Source organism: Pagrus major, chromosome 19 (assembly GCF_040436345.1).
Source record: "Pagrus major chromosome 19, Pma_NU_1.0".
Taxonomy (NCBI): Eukaryota; Metazoa; Chordata; class Actinopteri; order Spariformes; family Sparidae; genus Pagrus; species Pagrus major.
Genome location: NC_133233.1, coordinates 14516756 through 14535004, shown reverse-complemented (window position 1 = coordinate 14535004; position 18249 = coordinate 14516756). Strand labels below are relative to the sequence as shown.

Here is an 18249-nt window from a genome sequence, read left to right as displayed (position 1 = left end):
TATCCCATAATTTTGACTTTTTAACTCATAATAATGACTTTATCTCATAATTTGGACTTTTTTAAAAATCTCACAATGACTTTTTTTCTCATAATTTGACTTTCTGGATCTCATAATTATGATTTACCAAGGGAATATTTTTCTTATTTATCTCATCAAGCTTAGATTTCATCTTTTCTTTTTTTTTTCTTTAACTGGTGGAAATGGACTTCTAAAGTACACTGATATGGATGTAAGATGTAAGACTTTTTATCTTGTAATTATAATTTATGACACCATGGGAATATTTTTTTATCAAGGCTAAATTTAAATCATGTTTTGTCTTGGTGGATTTGGGCTTCCATAGAGGACTGAGGGGACTTTAAAAGTAACATACAGTACATACAGCCTTCACCTTTGTCGCCCTCTGGTGGCGGCCGTCCTGCGGGAGGAGAGCGCGCAGGTCCGGTTGTTATGGTGAAGCATTTCCCCTGAGGGCTGCCAGGAGCAGGAGCAGGAGCAGGAGCAGGAGGACAGCTCAACTCATTCAACCTCACAGCCGCGGACCTTACAGGAGCCACTGACTGTCAGCTCAACAGGTAAGACGTGGCCACATTGTTTCCTATCACTTTACCTCGATATTGTACAAGCCTTTGCCCGGTTTAAGTCGCCTTGCACGAGTTAAAGTGAGTCGTCCCTCAAGCGACGCAGCATTTAATTAGCCTGCAAACGACTGTCTGCCGTGCGGCTGAGAGGTGAGCTAACCTGAGGCTAAGGTAACGTTAGCATGACACAACATCAGTGTAGCCGACTTTATCGCCGCTCAGCAGGTGTTCTCACCATTTTCTAACAATTACGAGTCGCCAACATGGGATAAACTCGCTGGTATTAACTCCATCCGCACCCTGTATCACCATGAATGAAGCCAGGTAGCTTAAATGAAGTGCTTACGTTACCTGTCAGACTAGCCACCTGTTGAGCCCGTCTGTGGACCGCTAGGTAGGTTAGCTAATCTGCCGCTCACACTTAATCCTACAATCCTAGTAAAGGGGACGAGAGAAGACGCTTCCCTTGTTGTTATTGTTGAAGTGTTTTTTTAAAGCTATTTAAAGTGATTGTACCCAAAATGTTGAAGTAAATAGAGGCTTATAATTACAGTTTTAAGTAATTACCTGGTTAAGTTGACCTTTAAGTCAGGCTGAATATATCACAAAGAGCTTTGTGATGGGGCAACAGGTGCAAAGTCTTATCGCTGTCAGTGCTATATAAGCTGACATAAATACTATATGACACTTGTATATTACAGGCTGCAGCTCATAGTACAGTGTCAGTGAGGTCCACTGTAATCCAGTACTGTAACTCTGCAGTAATATTGATTTGTATTGTAATGTGGGTTGACAAAATAATATAAGTTGAGTTTAATCAATATGTCTTTCACACACTGTCAATAAACTTTAAACATCAAAAGCATCACATAGTAAAGAGTTAGTGTATTAGATTAGATAAGATTTTGATCTTTTACTTTGTTTATATGTGGCGGACCCTGCCACCTTTCTAGCTTCAAACAGTGATCTGGGGACCTTATTTTCCCTCTGAGAATAGCTTGTTTATTCAGTTATGGAAAAATGAATATTTCTAAGTTTGTATTATTTCTTCATTAATATTGTAAAGATTAAAATTCTGAGTTTGAATTTCTTCTCCAAAACTACATACGACCCCTTTTTAAATATGAATATTTTTTTGGTGTCTTTGTTCTGCTGTGACAGTAAATTGAATATCTTTGAGTTGTGGCTTAAGCAAAAAATGCCTTTTGTTCTGGCTCCTGCAGTGTGAAGAGTCGCTTTTGGTCAATGAACTGATTGATCAAGAATATAATTTGCAGTTTCATTGATAATGAAAATGATAATTAGTTCCAACCCTTGTTGTTTGTGGAGACAGGTTGTTTCAAGTAAACGAAAAAATATATAATTGTGATTTAATTTTTGCTTATCTTGGTGTTTGTTTCCCCTCTAAAGATCCCTGACTGGAAGCCAGACTGTAGTTTATTAACTCTTTGACTTAAACACTACATCATTGACTGAATAAACTCACAAATCATATGTTCTTATCAAGCCAGTCGTGCCAATCATGCTCACAAGTAATGCCATGCGTGGTCAAAGTACTTCTTCAAAAGCATTTCCTCGGTATGTATAGTCAAATATTTGCAGGTTTCACAATATAGACAGAGATTAGCTTGTAGGCTCCTTGAAACACAACGTGACGGCACATGCACAGACGTGCATGGTATCAAAGATCTGGGAGGATAATATAAAAGTTTAGATTACATTTCAACACTGTACTCATACTTTAATGGACTGTAGTCTGTGTGATCTCACAGGGAGGCACGTTGACTCAATTTGGATTTAATCTGAGCATCCTCCATTGCGTCAACAATAACTTATCTCTTCTGAACAACTTTATTTAATACTGTAGAAGGACAAAGGCCGTCTTAATATGAAGTAATCATTAAAAAAAAAAGATATACTTGTCATCCTAATTTAGTTTCTTCAGTCGTCATGATAAGATAATCCTCACAAGTCGGCTGACTCAAGCATTTCTTCAAAGGTCAAGCTGTATTTGCTAAGGTTTGGCGCTCTGTTACATTCCTTCTCTCGCACATAAACTCCCCCTCGTTTTTCTCCATCTTTCCTCACTGAGGCATTACGTATGTACTGTATGTTAAAGATGTAAGCGATTCAGAAGACGGATGTCCTATACATCATATCATCTTGTGGGGACATTTAAAGATTCTTTATCCCTGTTTTTCTCTCCATGTCCGTGCCTTTCATATGACCTCACTTCCTACTTAGGAGCAGTCCGAGGAGTTAAAGTAGGCTAGTTTGCCTGTCTCCTCCCCATCCTTCCTCCTTTTCCTCCTCATATTCTCCTCTATCTCCTTCACATTCCTTCCTCCACATCCTCCTGCCCTCTCATTCCATATCCTGTCCTCCAGGAAAAAGCAGTGACTCTCTGCCTGTTTGTCTCTACATCGCCAGATCTGTTTGATAAGTGTGCATCATACATTCACACTCCCTCTGTTTTTCCCATGGCCTCTTGCTCTCTCCCCTATTCTGGCTGCTCTGTGGCATTACTGAGATTGCTGCGTGATTATATGGAGCAGCTCAAACCATTACACATGACAGGACTTAATGTGCCCACCTCTTCTCAAGTAGACCCCCCCTCCCGCTCTCTTTTGCAGTTTTGTCCTTCCTTCAAGGGCTCTAAATAATGTGCTGGTTATTTTCTCAATTAATAGTTTAGTCTGCCTGTTAGAGTTTCTCAGAGCCCAAGATGTTGTCTTGAAATGCCTCATTTTCAGTGGAGGAATATAACTATGTACGTTTACTCACTTTACTACTTGAATATTTCAATGTGACGATTTGAGACTACTTTCTACTCCACAACATTTCAGAGGGAAATATTATACTTGTTACTTCTCTACAGTTAAATAAATTACAATGCGTTATTAAAGGTTAAGATAAAACTACCCAGCAGTATATAAAGAAGGTTAAAATCAGCTCCAAATTTACTAGCTGTAATATTAAAGGTGCAATTTCTAAGATATAGCCAGAATTTTAGTTTAAAACATAAAAAAATAACTTTATCAGTGTGAAGAATCTTTAGTGTTGAAGTTTTAGCCAAAGATGTCTATGTTTTGTGAGGCAAAGATGTCTTTTGGAGTTAACATGCTAACCAACTAGCCCCGGCCCATCCTGTTATGCCTTATAACACTTTGTAGTGGCAAGAGAAAGCAATCCGATTGCCCCAAGTAGTTTCAGTGAGCAGATGTACGCCATCTGTTAGCGTAATAAATAAAGAAGTCACAAAATGTCAAGAAATGACTTGCTTCTAGATTCCTTACTAAACAGACTGAAAATGACTGAGCCATGAGCTAATAGTTCTGTAGGTAATAAGGTAGCTAGTTGCGGCCAAGGATAGCAAAAAGCAGCAGTTGTCAGTTACTCTGGGGATTTGCTGCCCCCTATGTTTTTCGAGCGAAGAAAGCGTCAATAATAAGAATCCAGTAATAATGTATATATAATTCTAAAATGGGCCATTCTGTGTCATAAGTCCTTTTACTTCTGATTCTTGAAGTACATTTTGCTGATAAAACTCTTGTACTTGTACTTTTACACCATGGTATTACTATTTCTACTTTTGTAAAATATTTTCATACTTCCTTCACCACTTCAAGTAACGTCAAGTAATCAACGGCCTGTTTCAGCTTAATTTCCTTTCTAAATCCGTATTAAGTTGCACAATAACAGAAAAAGCAACCTTTCTGAATATTAGGCAGGCAGTTTAGGTGACTTGGCATTGGTTCAGATAGCAGGCGGGATCGTTCCCGAATCATCAAGCTGCATTGACTCAGCATTGTTTGTTCCAGTGAACAGGAAGGTCCTGCAGGTCACATCAAACAGCACACTGGGCTGGTGGTCAGACACAACAGCTGAGCGATGTCATTTTATGATGGCAAACCATGAACGAAGCACAAAGCGCTGTTTGACTATTTCCCGTGTAGCCAGATTTAAGGCTGAGCAGGAGTTTTAGCTGTTGTGTACTTGTAAATTCAGTCATAAGCTTGGACACCACCCACCTGATGAATGTGTGAGCTTTAGTTTGTGTGTGTGTGTGTGTGTGTGTGTGTGTGTGTGTGTGTGTGTGTGTGTGTGTGTGTGTGTGTGTGTGTGTGTGTGTGTGTGTGTATTCATAGTGGTCTATTCATTCCAGCTGTTGAATGAAAGTTTATGTTCCTCAGCAGCTGAGGACGGCCCTTCCTGTTGGGTCATTAGGTGGAAAAAGTCGGACTTGTACAAATGTCAGATTGATGCTGAGACACACAAAATGTTCAGTCATATTTCACAGTGTGCGTGTACAGTGCCGCCATGCCACAGTTTGTACAATATGGGTGATCTCACCTTGTCTTTTCCCGTCTGTCTGGGCTCTGCCTGAGTCAGAGAATCACAAGGCTCTTACACAGTTTAGCCGGCAACAAATTCCCCATTTGTGCAGGAGCTTATTTTGTAAGGAATAAAACTGAGGCTAATGAAATGCTAGTTTAGCTCGTTGCATCCACTAATAGCAGAGCACAAGTTCGGAGTCAGCCTGTTATTGTACAGACTATTGAGAGCTATGTTTGCAGGACACTGATGAATGAGGTAAGACCACAACATCATAAAGAGCAGTAATACTAATATTTGTTGTCATTTTTTGCATTCTCACTGGAAGTAACCCATTTGTCACCTTTGTGTATGGGCATATAAATACTTCTGTTAGGTCAGTTAGTTTAATAATAAACTTGAACGTATAGTTGCTCTTGTCGTAGAAAATGCCATTTTTGCCTCATCTGTCATGGATTTCGCTCTATTTGTTTGTGAGGCTACTACTCTCAGGCTCTTCTTCAGCTTCAGGCTCTAAAGCATACTGGACTGAAAGGCTATGTTTAAAATTACACAGTCAGAACCCAGATAGGAGAGAGGAGAGTAAAGTGATGACTGTGTGCACTTGTGCAACAAGTTGTACAGCTACACACCCAAAACCTGATTTCAGGAGTTGTTAGCACATGTCTGTATCACCCCAAACTTCTGCATATTCCTAATCTCCATTTTAATATATTTATCTGAGTTGCTGGTTAATTAATATGGTACAGGCACATCATTTCTTTAATGGCCATTTAATAATAGGAACATAAATTCGTTTAACACTTGTGTGCTGTGGAACTTCCTCAGTCCAGTTTTGATAAATCCTGGCCAGAGAGCAAGCACATGATGTACTGCAAGATTGTACAAGGTTTACTTGGCGAACATGTTGTGTCTTCCAGTGATGTGTTCTTGCTATGTCAGTATAAAATACTACAAAATACTCCTTTCCCCCTCATCATTTAACTCCTTCCCTTTCCCTTGGGCTCAGTTATTGTCCTAGGGAGATGAATCATGACCATACACTGAAAGTATTTGACACTACTTTTATGTTTGTATGGTAATGTTGTCTATCAGGATTCGTTTGGCGGTGAAAATCCTGCATTGCAGCTCAGTATATCTGAAACAGTGTGGAAGCAATGAAGTCTGTGGTTCATACAGAGATAGCAGTAGAGTCCTGTTTCAGGCATGTCAAGGGAAAAAATTAACATTACTCTCTACTGCAGTGTGTGCAAGCAGAGCTGGTGTACTTCCAGAAGACATTTTGCTAACCCTGAACTGTAGAGCTGCAGCAATTATTTTAATTGTCCATTGTTGTTAATCTGATTATTTTTGCGATTGATTTAGTCTATGAAAAATGAGGCCCAAGAAGCCCAAAGTGATGTCTTAAAATTGCTTCTTTCATCCAACCAGCTGTGTTTAAAACCCAAAGACTCTCCATTTACTATCATAAATGACAAAGAAAAGCAGTAAATCCTTACATTTAAGAAGCTGGAACCTGAAAATGTGTGACATTTTTGCTGAAAAAGCGCTGCATCGATTATCAAAGTAATTTACAATGAACTCTCCTTTTATCAACTGTACGACTGAGATGGAGCTGACTGCTAAACAACAAATAAGCATGTTTATTTGGACATCTTTTCTTGGTGGGACATGATGTGTCTGTCATGTTCGTGACTAACCAGACATGTCTGAGCCTCTGCCTCAGCTCCATTCCCCCGATACCCCACACTGATTGGCTTTGGCTGAGATTTGACTTGTCTGGCTCGCTCTGCTAAGACAGATAATCAGGAAGTGTGTGCGTGTGTTTGTGCATGTAAATGTGTTATGAGTGGGAGGATGAGTGTATCTGTGCATGTGTGGTTTTGCGTGTGTGCATGTCTCATAACAGATTTTTTTTTTCCTTTTTAAATCTCATCTTATGTAATGAATTAACCCAATTACTTCAGCCACTTACCTGACCAATGATCCATCAAATGATTTTATGGACCCACATTCTGCAAAGCTGATCGCTCGTGTAATGTACCAGCATATCATGATACAGCCTCCATGAGGTCTATTTATCAACACTTAAAGGACTCTATAGCTTTTAAATTTTATTTAACATGTTGTCAGGCAGAAGATTGTGTCCTTGATGACCTTTTTGAAACCAGACTAAGGTTTCATGAGAGATTAGACGTTTTTTCATGGATAGAAAAGGTCTGTGTTGGTTGTTTCTGTCATTTTAAAATACCATGATGCTTTCAACATGGGCTAGAAATGAGTTTACATGTATATAAAATGTCCTCTCACCAACCAGACCTTCATTTTGTTTTCCTGTTTTAAAGGAATATTCAAAAATATCTTATCCAACGTCCAACAGAAGTAGTAACATTGTCATAAACATCCTAAAAAAGCTATAAAAAGACTTTCATCTTCACAGATCTTATTGAAGTAAGCTAGATGTCTATGCAACACAGTGTGACCCTGCACTTACAGCTAAGTGTAAGAGGCTCAGCACAGATCTTGCAGTCAGGTGAGGCAGTGTGTTCTTGGAAACACATGAAACTGGTAAAAAGCACATAAAACGGTATGTTACCCCGTCTCCAACCGATTTTAGATCTAGGACACAGAAATCTTATTCACTTCGAGCAGAACGTTACTGCTAGGTAATGTTACAAATCACGGTATGGTAATATAACAAATCCAAACCAGGCCTGCCTCTGAGAAGTGCACTGTCATCAAATTCAAGCTGACAGAATATTTTAATTCTGCTCGTTTGTTATAGCATATTCAGCAAACTTGTGACATGTCAATGGACTCTGGTTAAACAATATAATGGACGCTGGAAGCATCTTGTTTGCAAAAATGTAAACATTTTTTTAGAGCTTGGTTGTTTGGGAACATGATGATGGCCCACTCTGAATTTTTGTTGTTGGCTTGTGTTTGGAAGCCATTTCTTCACCACTGCATTTCACATTTAGTCAAGCATTTTTTAAATAAAGTCTGATGTGAAGAATAACAAAACAGGAGTCAATACTTTCTTATGAGGATAATTTAATTTTTAAAAAATGAGTTACATTTCATGAGCAACGCAATACTAATGTTTAAGATCGTGATCTCTGCTCCACTGATCTTTCAGATTGTGTCTGGTATTATCCCACTAATGCAGCAGTTAAGTTCCTGCAGGGATTTTCCCTGTTTCTCCAATCCTCTCTCCCTTTAAAGCCCCTTCAAATACCAGAAAACATGCTCCCTTTTTTTCATTTGTTCACTGTGGTTGAGAGCACCAACCAAAAACTGGTTAGGCTGCTATATGGTCTGGCTTTAATTGTTCCTCAAGTGTTTGACATATAATGTGTTTGTTTCCTGTTGACCTTTAAACATGAACATGGACTTTGGATATCATGGCTTTTTCCTGTGCGAGGAAGATGGGTTAAGGAAAGTTGCCTCATTGATCATAAGCATTATGAATTTACCTAACATTCATTACCCATGTCTCAATCCTGTGTTCCAACTCCATGTTCATGTGTGTATTGTTTGAATGAATGATCCATGTGGTGGCCTGCCAGCCTATGAGGGGGAGTAAAGCTGTTACCTCAGACTAAGGAAATCCTTACATTGTCGCTCGTGACAAAGGGTGAGAGGTTAGGTACGCTAAAAATAGACGAATAGAAGGAAGGAACAAATGGGGAAAAACTTGGTGTAACCCCATGGCAGGAACTATTAAGATTTTAGTTTGTCAGGTAAAAAACCTGATGGAAACAGTGACTGGTAAGTCTCTCTCTTATATATATGTGTAGGCTTTTAGATATAGCCTTTACTTTGTAATGCTAAATATATTACTTACTGTTCCTTAAGTAACAATCGTGTGTGATATAGCTATTCATAAAGGATTTATTTTATACGTTGTAACTAATTACTTTATCCATGGTAAATAACTCCTGTACTAATGTCTTGTGTATTAGTTATATAAGCCGTAAATAAGAAGATGTTTTTTCTTGATTGTGCAGAGTATCTCGACCAAATTCAACTTATTAACTACTTAAAAGAATAATTTGCAGGACTATCTCTGTTCCTGTTTGTAAGTACAACATTCAAATTTGGTCCTTTCGTCATGGCTCAGCGGTTGAGACAGAGAGAGACGGATCAGCGATGGTCGAGCCAGCTAGAGAGTAAATTAAGAAAGGGAGCGTTGTTGGCAAAATAAAATATTATTTTCTGATTGTTTCACAGCGGCCACACCTGACTTGCTGCCCTTTTTGCATCACCACCACTTAGAGATGCACAATCTATCGGCCTAACATCAGTATTGGCCACTATGGGGGATGGTTGACTGACATCGGCCTATCGACAAATAAGGTGCTTTAACTGATGTCAGTGGCCGGTGTTTATGTGTCTCATTCATTTTGCGGGTTCAGACTCTTTGTATTTTATTGCTTAACTAATCACTTTACATTTACATTTTAATTCCATTAATATGTAGCACAAAGAGAATGTATTTGGTTGGGATATGTCTAAAAACCGTGAAATAGCTACTTAGTGAATAAAGAGGGTTTCATGTGATTTTTTTTTTTTTATTTTTTTTTTTTTAAACTGGCTTGCCTGTTAAAGTATTATTTCAAATTGTGTGGATATTCTTTTTATCTACACAAATCTAAAAATGAAGCATAAAAGTTTGCAGATTGCATTATTTTGTTGAGAAAGAATCTTGGGAAAACAATTTTAACACTTAAAACCCTGTAACAGCTCTGGCGCTGCAACTTAAGTTTATACGATTAATCATTAAACTTGTTTGGCTCTATAAAGTGTCTAGAACATCTGTCCTGCATGTTTCAGACGTTTCCCTGCTCCAACAGACCCGATTCAAATGATGAGCTTGTTATCAAGCTCTGCTGAAGCCTGATAACGACCCATTCATTTGAATCAGGTGTGTGGAACAGGACTGAAAGACGCTTGTGTAGAAAATGGTGTAAAATGTTTATCAGTGGTTCCTAAAGGTGAAGATGACATCTACAAATGTCTTGTTTTGTCCACAACCCAACGATATTCAGTTTACTTTCATAGAAAAGTGAAGAAACCAGAATAAAAATCACATATAAGAAGCTGTAAATCACAAAATTTTCTTTCAAACTGACAAATCGATTATCAAAATAACATCTCTTCACTATCTCATCGGCTGAGTTATGGAGCGCTGTGGTCCACCCACCTCCCACCTTTTCAACTAGTTGGCTGCTTGCTGCATTGGCTCCGTGGCCCAGGACTACTGTCTTGTCAGTCACTCTCTCTATCTCACTGAGTGCCTCTAGTTGACCTTCCTCTCAGCGCTCACAGGCCCCGATCTAAATAATAAATGAGTAGCCTGGAAAGAGCCGAGTGTGTATGTGAGCCACGTAACTCACCTGGGAAGTTAACGAAAGGTAATGAGAGTGATCTTGCTGACCGAGGTTGCCGTGCTCAGTACTTGCACTGAAACATGTTATACCAGCTTTTTAACCGCTTTTCCACAACGCCCCCTCTCTGTGTTGCCCTGTGCGTATGCCAATGGCGGCACAGTGTATGTCGGGCTGCAGGGTGTGTCAATCATTAATGAAAAGCGTCCCACCGTCTCAGGTTTCCTTCGGGAGAGGAGTGGGAGAGGAGGGAGTAGGGGGAAGGAGCTCAGGGGTTAAAGATAACAGGATTAGGAGAGCAGTGTGCGTACATTATACTGTAACACAGCACTCACATTTTCTCTCCCTGCCTTTTTTCTCTTCTCTCTCCCTCCAGACAGAAGACAATGTCATTGAGGAACAGATCATTGAAACCTTTGTACCCAGCTAATCCTGTTGAAGACCTGCCAAAAAATGCACCAACAACAACGACCAAGGGATGTCTGAATCCCGTCACTGTCTGCGTTAAGTAAAGTTGTCCTGCAAATGCCAGTTTTTCCTGTCATTGCTTAAACCTCCCAGTTCTTCCTACCTTGTGCATTTGTCCTTCACTGCCACCATATTCTCACTATGTATACTCAAAGACTCGCCCGTCTTGGACACACTCGCCACCACTTTGGATCAGAAGCTCAGATGGAGCATCTAATGTGGAGAGCAGTTTGACTCTGCCTTTCTAGGACAATATTTTTTCGCCGTAACTCCGTTTCCTCCCTGTGAATCATCGGCCTAGCTACCCGTAGTTGATATGGATGGGAGGACTGACAGTTGCTTACAATCCAAAGCTTGGATGATTATGTTTTGGACATGCCTTTCCTCCATGGCATGATAAGAGTTACCATCTGAAAGATGGGAAAGAGACATTGCAACTGTTCTACGTGTTGCTCACTTTTGAAATCATGGAGATTTCCGCCACCTGATCGTATAAAATAAGTTGTTTTGTTTCATCACTCTTTGGACATTTTTGGATTATTTTTACAGATAAACTAAAGCATCTTTTTGAGCTCTCCCGCAGGCCCTAACGTGGGCCTGTTCGGCCTTCCAGAAGGGCCTCTTTAAGAGGCACCAGGGAGGTGAAATAGAAAGTTTGAAACCTGAAACTTTTATGTTTTAATATCCTCCTGGACTAAGAGAAACAAACAGGAATAGAGAAGCGAAACCGCAACTTTTGTGCTGGCATGGCAGCAGAGCACGGCGAGCTGCTGGCCGAGATGGCCACGGTCGGCCGTCTGAGTGCCACCGAACGCCTAAAGCACGCCCAGAAGCGTCGGGCTCAGCAGCTCAAGTCCTGGGCGCAGATGGAGAAGGATGCTGTCCGAGGGTCAAGGGCCAAAGCGGATAAGAAGAAGACACGCACCACCAAAATTAAATTCCCTCACTCCATCACACTGCTTGATGCAGCTGCGCGCAATGACGTGGAGGAAGGTTAGTAGAAACATGTTGTGTTATTCACTTGCTCTTGGCCTTTGCTGAGACATAAGCACTTATCAGCCTGTGGCTTTAAAAGGCACAATTCCAAGGAAGTGATTGATGCATAATTTACACTGGATACGTCACACTTTATTGTAACAGTCAAGTCGTTTTTGTTTTCAATGGTGCTATTGTCGTCAGCACGATCGAGGCTGATTATATTATATAATCGTTTACGTCGTAAGACACACACATGCCAAATGGATACAATTTCTTATGTCTATTTAGGGCAGACAGACGTGCCAAGTGTTGTAATGTTTATGTGGAAAGGACTCTGCCCAGGTGGTCAGTCATAACACTGTGTGTGTTTCTCTGTGTGCGTGTGCTTCGTCCAGTGAGGGAGATGCTTAACAGTGGCGTCAGCCCCGATCTGGTCAACGAGGATGGACTGACAGCCTTACATCAGGTACACAAACACCAACTCACATATACATAGTTGTCAGAGTCATCAGTGAAGTGACAATGACATGATCCCTCATTTTTCACAAACAAGCCAGTGATATGGTAACAGGGAATCAAGCCCCTTCACAGCAGAACAGAGTTGCAACATTCTCCTGAACAACTGAAGTAGATGGAGACTTGATTCTGGTTATTGGACATAAAAAAAAAATAGCTTGTCCAACATGATCCAAGTCTCTGGAAGCCCCATGATCTCCAATTGATTTGAGAAGACCTTATTGACACCCTAAACGCATAGTTGAGCTCGTGCATCCATTTCAGATAGGTTGTGTACTGACGCTTTTAGTCAAGCAGCTACAGTGAAGATTTCAGCTTAAAAAAAGCTGTAAATAACTTCCCTTCAAATCAATTTGGGATATCAGGGCCTCCGGAGATTTGGTTTATGCACGACAAGCCGTATGGAGCCATTGTAGGTTTTTACGGTTGCTTTTTTACATTTTAAAACAAGTCAAGTTGTTTTGGAAATTGTGCAAACATTCTCTATTTTACTGTGAAGCTCCAGAAATGTTTTGTGGCCTTCAGCTGACTTTCCATCAGTATGGAGGAGAATAGATAATGACTGGAATTTCATTTTTGGTTAATTTATTTAGTACCCACTTGGTGCATTCGATGGGATGAGGTTAACTACACAGTTTTAGACCAGCACTTTGTGATAGCCCTTTAATGAAGTAGGTCACCTTTTGTGCAGCGTGTGTGTTTATGTTGTGTGCGGTCACAGCTCTCAGTTCCCTGAGAACTGTTTGCCTTTATTTTGTCTGAACCGTAACTTATCTCAAGTCAGTTTACATGAACACACTGATTTATTCCCACCATTTTAGTTTGAGGGCCAGTGGCTTGATGAGTGAGGGCAGTTTGCTTGGGTTTACGTTCCTTTCCTGAACAGTTGTAGTCAGATTATGAAGAAACCATCAAACTAAGCATCATAAGCTACACACAAATCTTTACACTTCAGATGCTTTCTCTCCATTTCTGTTCTGCTCCCTGAGTCATTTATTGCTCTTTAGAAGTTAACCCATACACATGCTACTATAAATTCCTGAGAGGGGTATTTGTGAGCACAGAGGAGTCTTTATTAAAGCAGTTGACTTTGCTCTTCCCCTTGGAAAACTTGGTGTTTGCACAGCTGAGGGCTGGGCCAAACATGCAAATGTTTTCTATTGCACAAACCCATGTATTAGTAGCCATAAATAATCATGCCTAGATTTATCTGTTTCGTATTTGTTTTTAATCATTGTCTTTTCATATTTCTTGTTCTGTCTCAATGGGTTGTCTTTAACTTTTCACACACACGTCTGCCCTCTCAGTGCTGCATTGATGACTTTGTGGAGATAGTGCAGTGCCTGCTGGATGCTGGTGCCTGTGTGAATGCCTGTGACAGTGAGCTGTGGACACCGCTGCATGCTGCTGCCACCTGTGGGCACACTGGATTAGTGCAGCTCCTGATTCAGGCGTGAGTTTCCCATCACTATCGTTCATTTACCCTGTTTCAGCCCCACAAGTATGTTTCCCTTTCTCCTGCTTTTCTTACAGTAAACAATCAAAACGTAGTAATTTAGAAGGTGATATTTTTTGGAGGTTTGTCTTTATCCTTACAATCAGGCAGACTGGATATTATTTTCTAGACTGAGAGCCTTCTTGGCAAGAGGATCTACTTTAAATAAACAATGCAAATACGGCTGCAGCTTGACTCTCAAAATACTTTGCAAGTGTATGAATATGCTTTAGTGGCGTGAGTACAACAGGGTGTGTCACTGTGCTGTACTCTAATCCAGTTATCTTTGCATGTGTGTCCATGTGTCCTTGTGTTTGTGTGTATGCATGCTTCTAGTGGGGCCGACCTGCTGGCTGTCAATGCAGATGGCAACATGCCTTATGACCTCTGTGAGGATGAGGCCACCCTGGAGCTGCTGGAGATGGTTATGGCTGAACAGGGTCAGTAAGCTGAGTCAAGAAAAAAATCTGTTGAATTGTTAAAACTGATGTAATTTCTTTTAATAACATTTATTTGAAAGTGTTTTCAAAGTCCTCTCAGAGCTAAAAGCTAATTTTAAGAGGTCACTGATGGAAAAATGCATAAAGGGATAATGTCACATTTTTCATTCATACAAGCTAAATTGTCCGTGTCATAACAGTTGCTTCTGTCCCTGTGTGTGTTTGTGTGTAGGGATAACTCAGGACCGTATAGATGAGTGTCGTGGAGCTAAAGAGACAGCCATGCTGGCTGACATTCAGGCTCTGGTTCAGAGTGGGGCAGACTTAAACGGTCAGGACGATAACGGAACGACACTGGTGAGACAAAGGGACTGTATAGATTTGAGATAAAGTTATTAATAAGGATGGGTTATTTTAACCATTTTTGTAATCTCAGGATACATTCTCAGTTGTGGAAAAGGTGGTCTGGTCTAAATCAAGAGTGTAAATCTGCCTTTGGACATTGTATTTACATGTTTTACTTTAAATTAAAACTCAACATTTTGAATTTCATCTCTGGTTCAACACTTAAACGATCCATGTCGAACATCTCTCCCAGCTCCATATAGCTTCTGCTAACGGCTACATATCTGTGGCGGAGCTGTTGCTCGAGCACAGGGCTCAGGTGGAGGTGAAGGACTCTGATGGCTGGACGCCGCTACATGCCGCCTCCTGCTGGGGACAAGTAAGTTCTGCATACAAACGAAAACACAAGAACCTTCCTCTTCTCTTACATGACACATTAATAGTGTTTGTGTTTGTATTATAGATCCAAATGGTGGAACTGCTGGTGGCTCATGGAGCCAGTTTAAACAGCAAGTCTGTCCTGGAAGAAACACCTCTGGGTAAGACCAGAAAGTCCTTTTCATCCCAAAATAATGTAAATGACCTTTATATCACCTTTAATGATGTAATACTAATTCTCAGCCTCAAGTGTAATCACAGCCTCTGTTAAATGAGGAGCTAATTATCCTGACCCATTTCTTAAATGACTCTCAATTATAGCTCTCTTGTGGCATCTTTTCTTTCATACCATCCTATGTCTAAACCTTTTGCTGCTGCCTTTTCAGATGTGTGTATGGATGAAGAGGTCAGAGCCAAACTGATGGATCTGAAGCACAAACACGATGCCATCATGAAGAGCCAAGACCGGCAGAAGGGCACACTACAAAGACGAGCCTCTAGTACTGGCAGTCGAGGGTGAGAGGGGACGTGAGGGGACTTTAGGGCAGGATAAAAAAGAGCTCATGGGAACAATGATGATGATGAAGAAAACCCATAAAGGTGTAGTTTAGTGCCTTACTGTACTCTCTCCTTGTCTATACAGTAAGGTGGTACGTCGTGTCAGTGTGAACGAGCGCTCCAGTCTGTATAGGAGGGAGCACCACAAAGAGGCCATGGTGTGGCAGGAGCGAGGCCGACAGCCAGAGCCACAGGACGACGATGAGGACAGACAAACGGACAATGAGCTAAACCAGCATGCCTCCACGGTGAGCAGGCTGAGTGTTGTTTTAAAGAAAATATGTGAAAGACTTGTGCCAGCTCTTAAATACTCCTCATTTGTTTCAGGCCGCTGGTGGTGGAGCCACGTCAAGGTTAGAGGAGCTGGAGGCAGCAGACAGGAAGATCGTGTCCAGCCTTGGTAATGGAGGGACCTCTGTTTCTTTGGCCTCCTCTGTACCTGGAGAGCTGTGGAGTGGTGGAGGTCTGATGGAGCGCAGCGCCTCCTACCAGCTCACCCCTGCACCTGGAGCCGGGTCTGGGTCTGGAGAGGGCGAGGGGGGGGACAATATGACTCGGGAGAAATCACACCACACCCTGGCCGATCTGAAACGCCAGCGGGCAGCTGCCAAGCTCAATAAGTACCCGGCACCTCCACCACCCCTGCCCCCTCCTTTAGAAGAGGAGCCTTCTGTCACAGCGCCCGAGGCGACAGCCACTCAGGCCCAGCCAGAGCTCCAGATGACCCCCAACGCAGAGGAGGCGGCCTCCCCGAGCCAGGTGTACTTCACCCCAGCTAGTGGAGATCCTCCGCTGCTGAAACTCAGAGCTCCTGAGGAGGAACAGTCTAACAACAAGGAGCCTTGCTGTGGACTGATGTAGACAGCCTGACACACATGAAGACACACACTGCCTGCAGAGAAGAGAAGCTGGGCATGTTACACTCCAAAGTGGCAAAAACCTTTCAAAATGCTTGAAATCAGTGAAGACTGTAAGTTAAGGCCACATGCCAATGAGGGTTTGATCTACACTGCACCCTTTTCCGATCATCATGAAAACAGACTTTACACTATTAGGACTTTAGGGGCTCCATCAGGTGTCCATTTAGTGACTCAGATGAGAACTACAGATTCCAGTGTTGCATTCACAAGCAAATATTTTCTTTATTCAGTCTTCGTTCATTACTTCACTCATTACACTACTCAACTACTGTAGATTGATGTTTCATTGAAAAGCCTTAGAATCATGTAAAAGCTGAATGAAATTTGATTTGAGAGCTCGAGATGATTTGTTTTAAATGAAGAATGAGGTTCTATTTTCTTTACTGAGTGCTATTAAAGGGTACGTGATCAAGGTTTGCATAGATATATATTATAAGCAAGAGGTTTTTTGGGGGAGTTGGAAGATTGTTTGGTCATGATGGTTTCAGAATCTGACACAAATGTGTAAACAAGGACTGTTTCCTTGCTTGATTTTTTTTTTTCTTGGACTGAAAATATATATCTTTTGTAACTTTTCCAGTGCACAAAAAGCCTACATTTCAATATTTGTAATGCTGCAATTTGTAAATTATGTTTGTATCTAAAAGAATGTGAGCTAATCTATATTTAAATCAGCCCATCATTATCACTTCTAGATTTCCATTTTTCTGTCAGTATTTCTGTTTTTCTATCCTCTGAATGGAATCACATTATTTATTCTATCTGATACTGAATATGGCTTTCGGCTGTACAGTTCTTGGACCATTTTTTTTAAAGATGAAAGTATGAAGGATATTTATCAAAGAGGATGATATATAATTTCATTGTAAGCTTGTCATATGATCATTTGTCAAAGGTTGGTGCCTTGTTTAGGTGGCAGGTTTGATACACTGTAGGTTTGCAATGCTTGCACACAGTCCCACATGTTAGTTTAGTGAGAGGTGGGATCAAATAATCTATCAGACATGGACTCCAACTTGACGTGCTGTCAATGCACTCTAATTTCTGTATTGCATTTCAGTTTTGTTAGTGATTTTTACTGAGCCCTGTTTAGAAAAACAAAACATAAAAACATGTTTTCACAAATGATTTTTGTATTGTTTTTTAATTCAAAAGGTCTTTTTCATTGCCATTTAGGGTCAAACAATGGCCTTATTGGCGGAGACAAGACGCTGACCTTTATTCATGACTTTGAAGATGTCTCCCCCTTGTGGTGTGACTGAGCAGTTGCACATTTTACACACTTGTCAATGTTTTTTTCTCTTGCTGTTACATCATGTAGTCACCGACTTTCAGTACATCTCGAATGTCAGAGTCTGATGCATTTGCCAGGGCAGCACATGACGCACATAGTGAGCACTCCAGTACACTCAAGTTATAAAAGTATTACATGCAGTTCAAACTGTATGTGCTCTTGTCCAGGCTATAACATTACAAGCTGCCTGCTTGTCTCTGAAAACTTGTTTCACAGGTTTTCTTTCAGGTCGCACTTCAGATTTTCAGGTCTACACTCTCAGACACACAAAGAGTGCACAGATTTGTGAACTGTCTCAAATGCTTTCTGTGGCCTTGGTAGCAGGTGAGCTTGGTGTGTGTTTAAAAATGGAAAATGCTTATGTATAGACATGTTATGACTGTGAGCCTTGGCTACTGAGCTGCTCCTGTAAACCTTCAAATCCTAATGTTTTAGTAATAGGAGACCCTGATTAAAAGTATAATCTATTATGTGATCATCCCTCTTTTAAAATTAGGTACAGGAAAGTACGCACTGCATGACACACGTAAGTCACTGGGGCATCACAT

General features: G+C 40.8%; 1 protein-coding gene across 1 annotated transcript; it reads left to right on the top strand.

The window, feature by feature from the left end:
- The first annotated feature begins 524 nt into the window (after positions 1–524).
- On the top strand, positions 525–17489 carry ppp1r16a (protein phosphatase 1, regulatory subunit 16A). Its single transcript, XM_073488502.1, has 11 exons — positions 525–578; positions 10686–11770; positions 12151–12221; positions 13579–13724; positions 14103–14206; positions 14439–14563; positions 14805–14930; positions 15015–15090; positions 15316–15445; positions 15573–15735; positions 15815–17489. The coding sequence occupies exons 2-11, from the start codon at positions 11524–11526 to the stop codon at positions 16346–16348; spliced, it is 1722 nt and encodes a 573-aa protein (XP_073344603.1). The 5' UTR covers positions 525–578; positions 10686–11523; the 3' UTR covers positions 16349–17489.
- Positions 17490–18249: the final 760 nt, after the last annotated feature.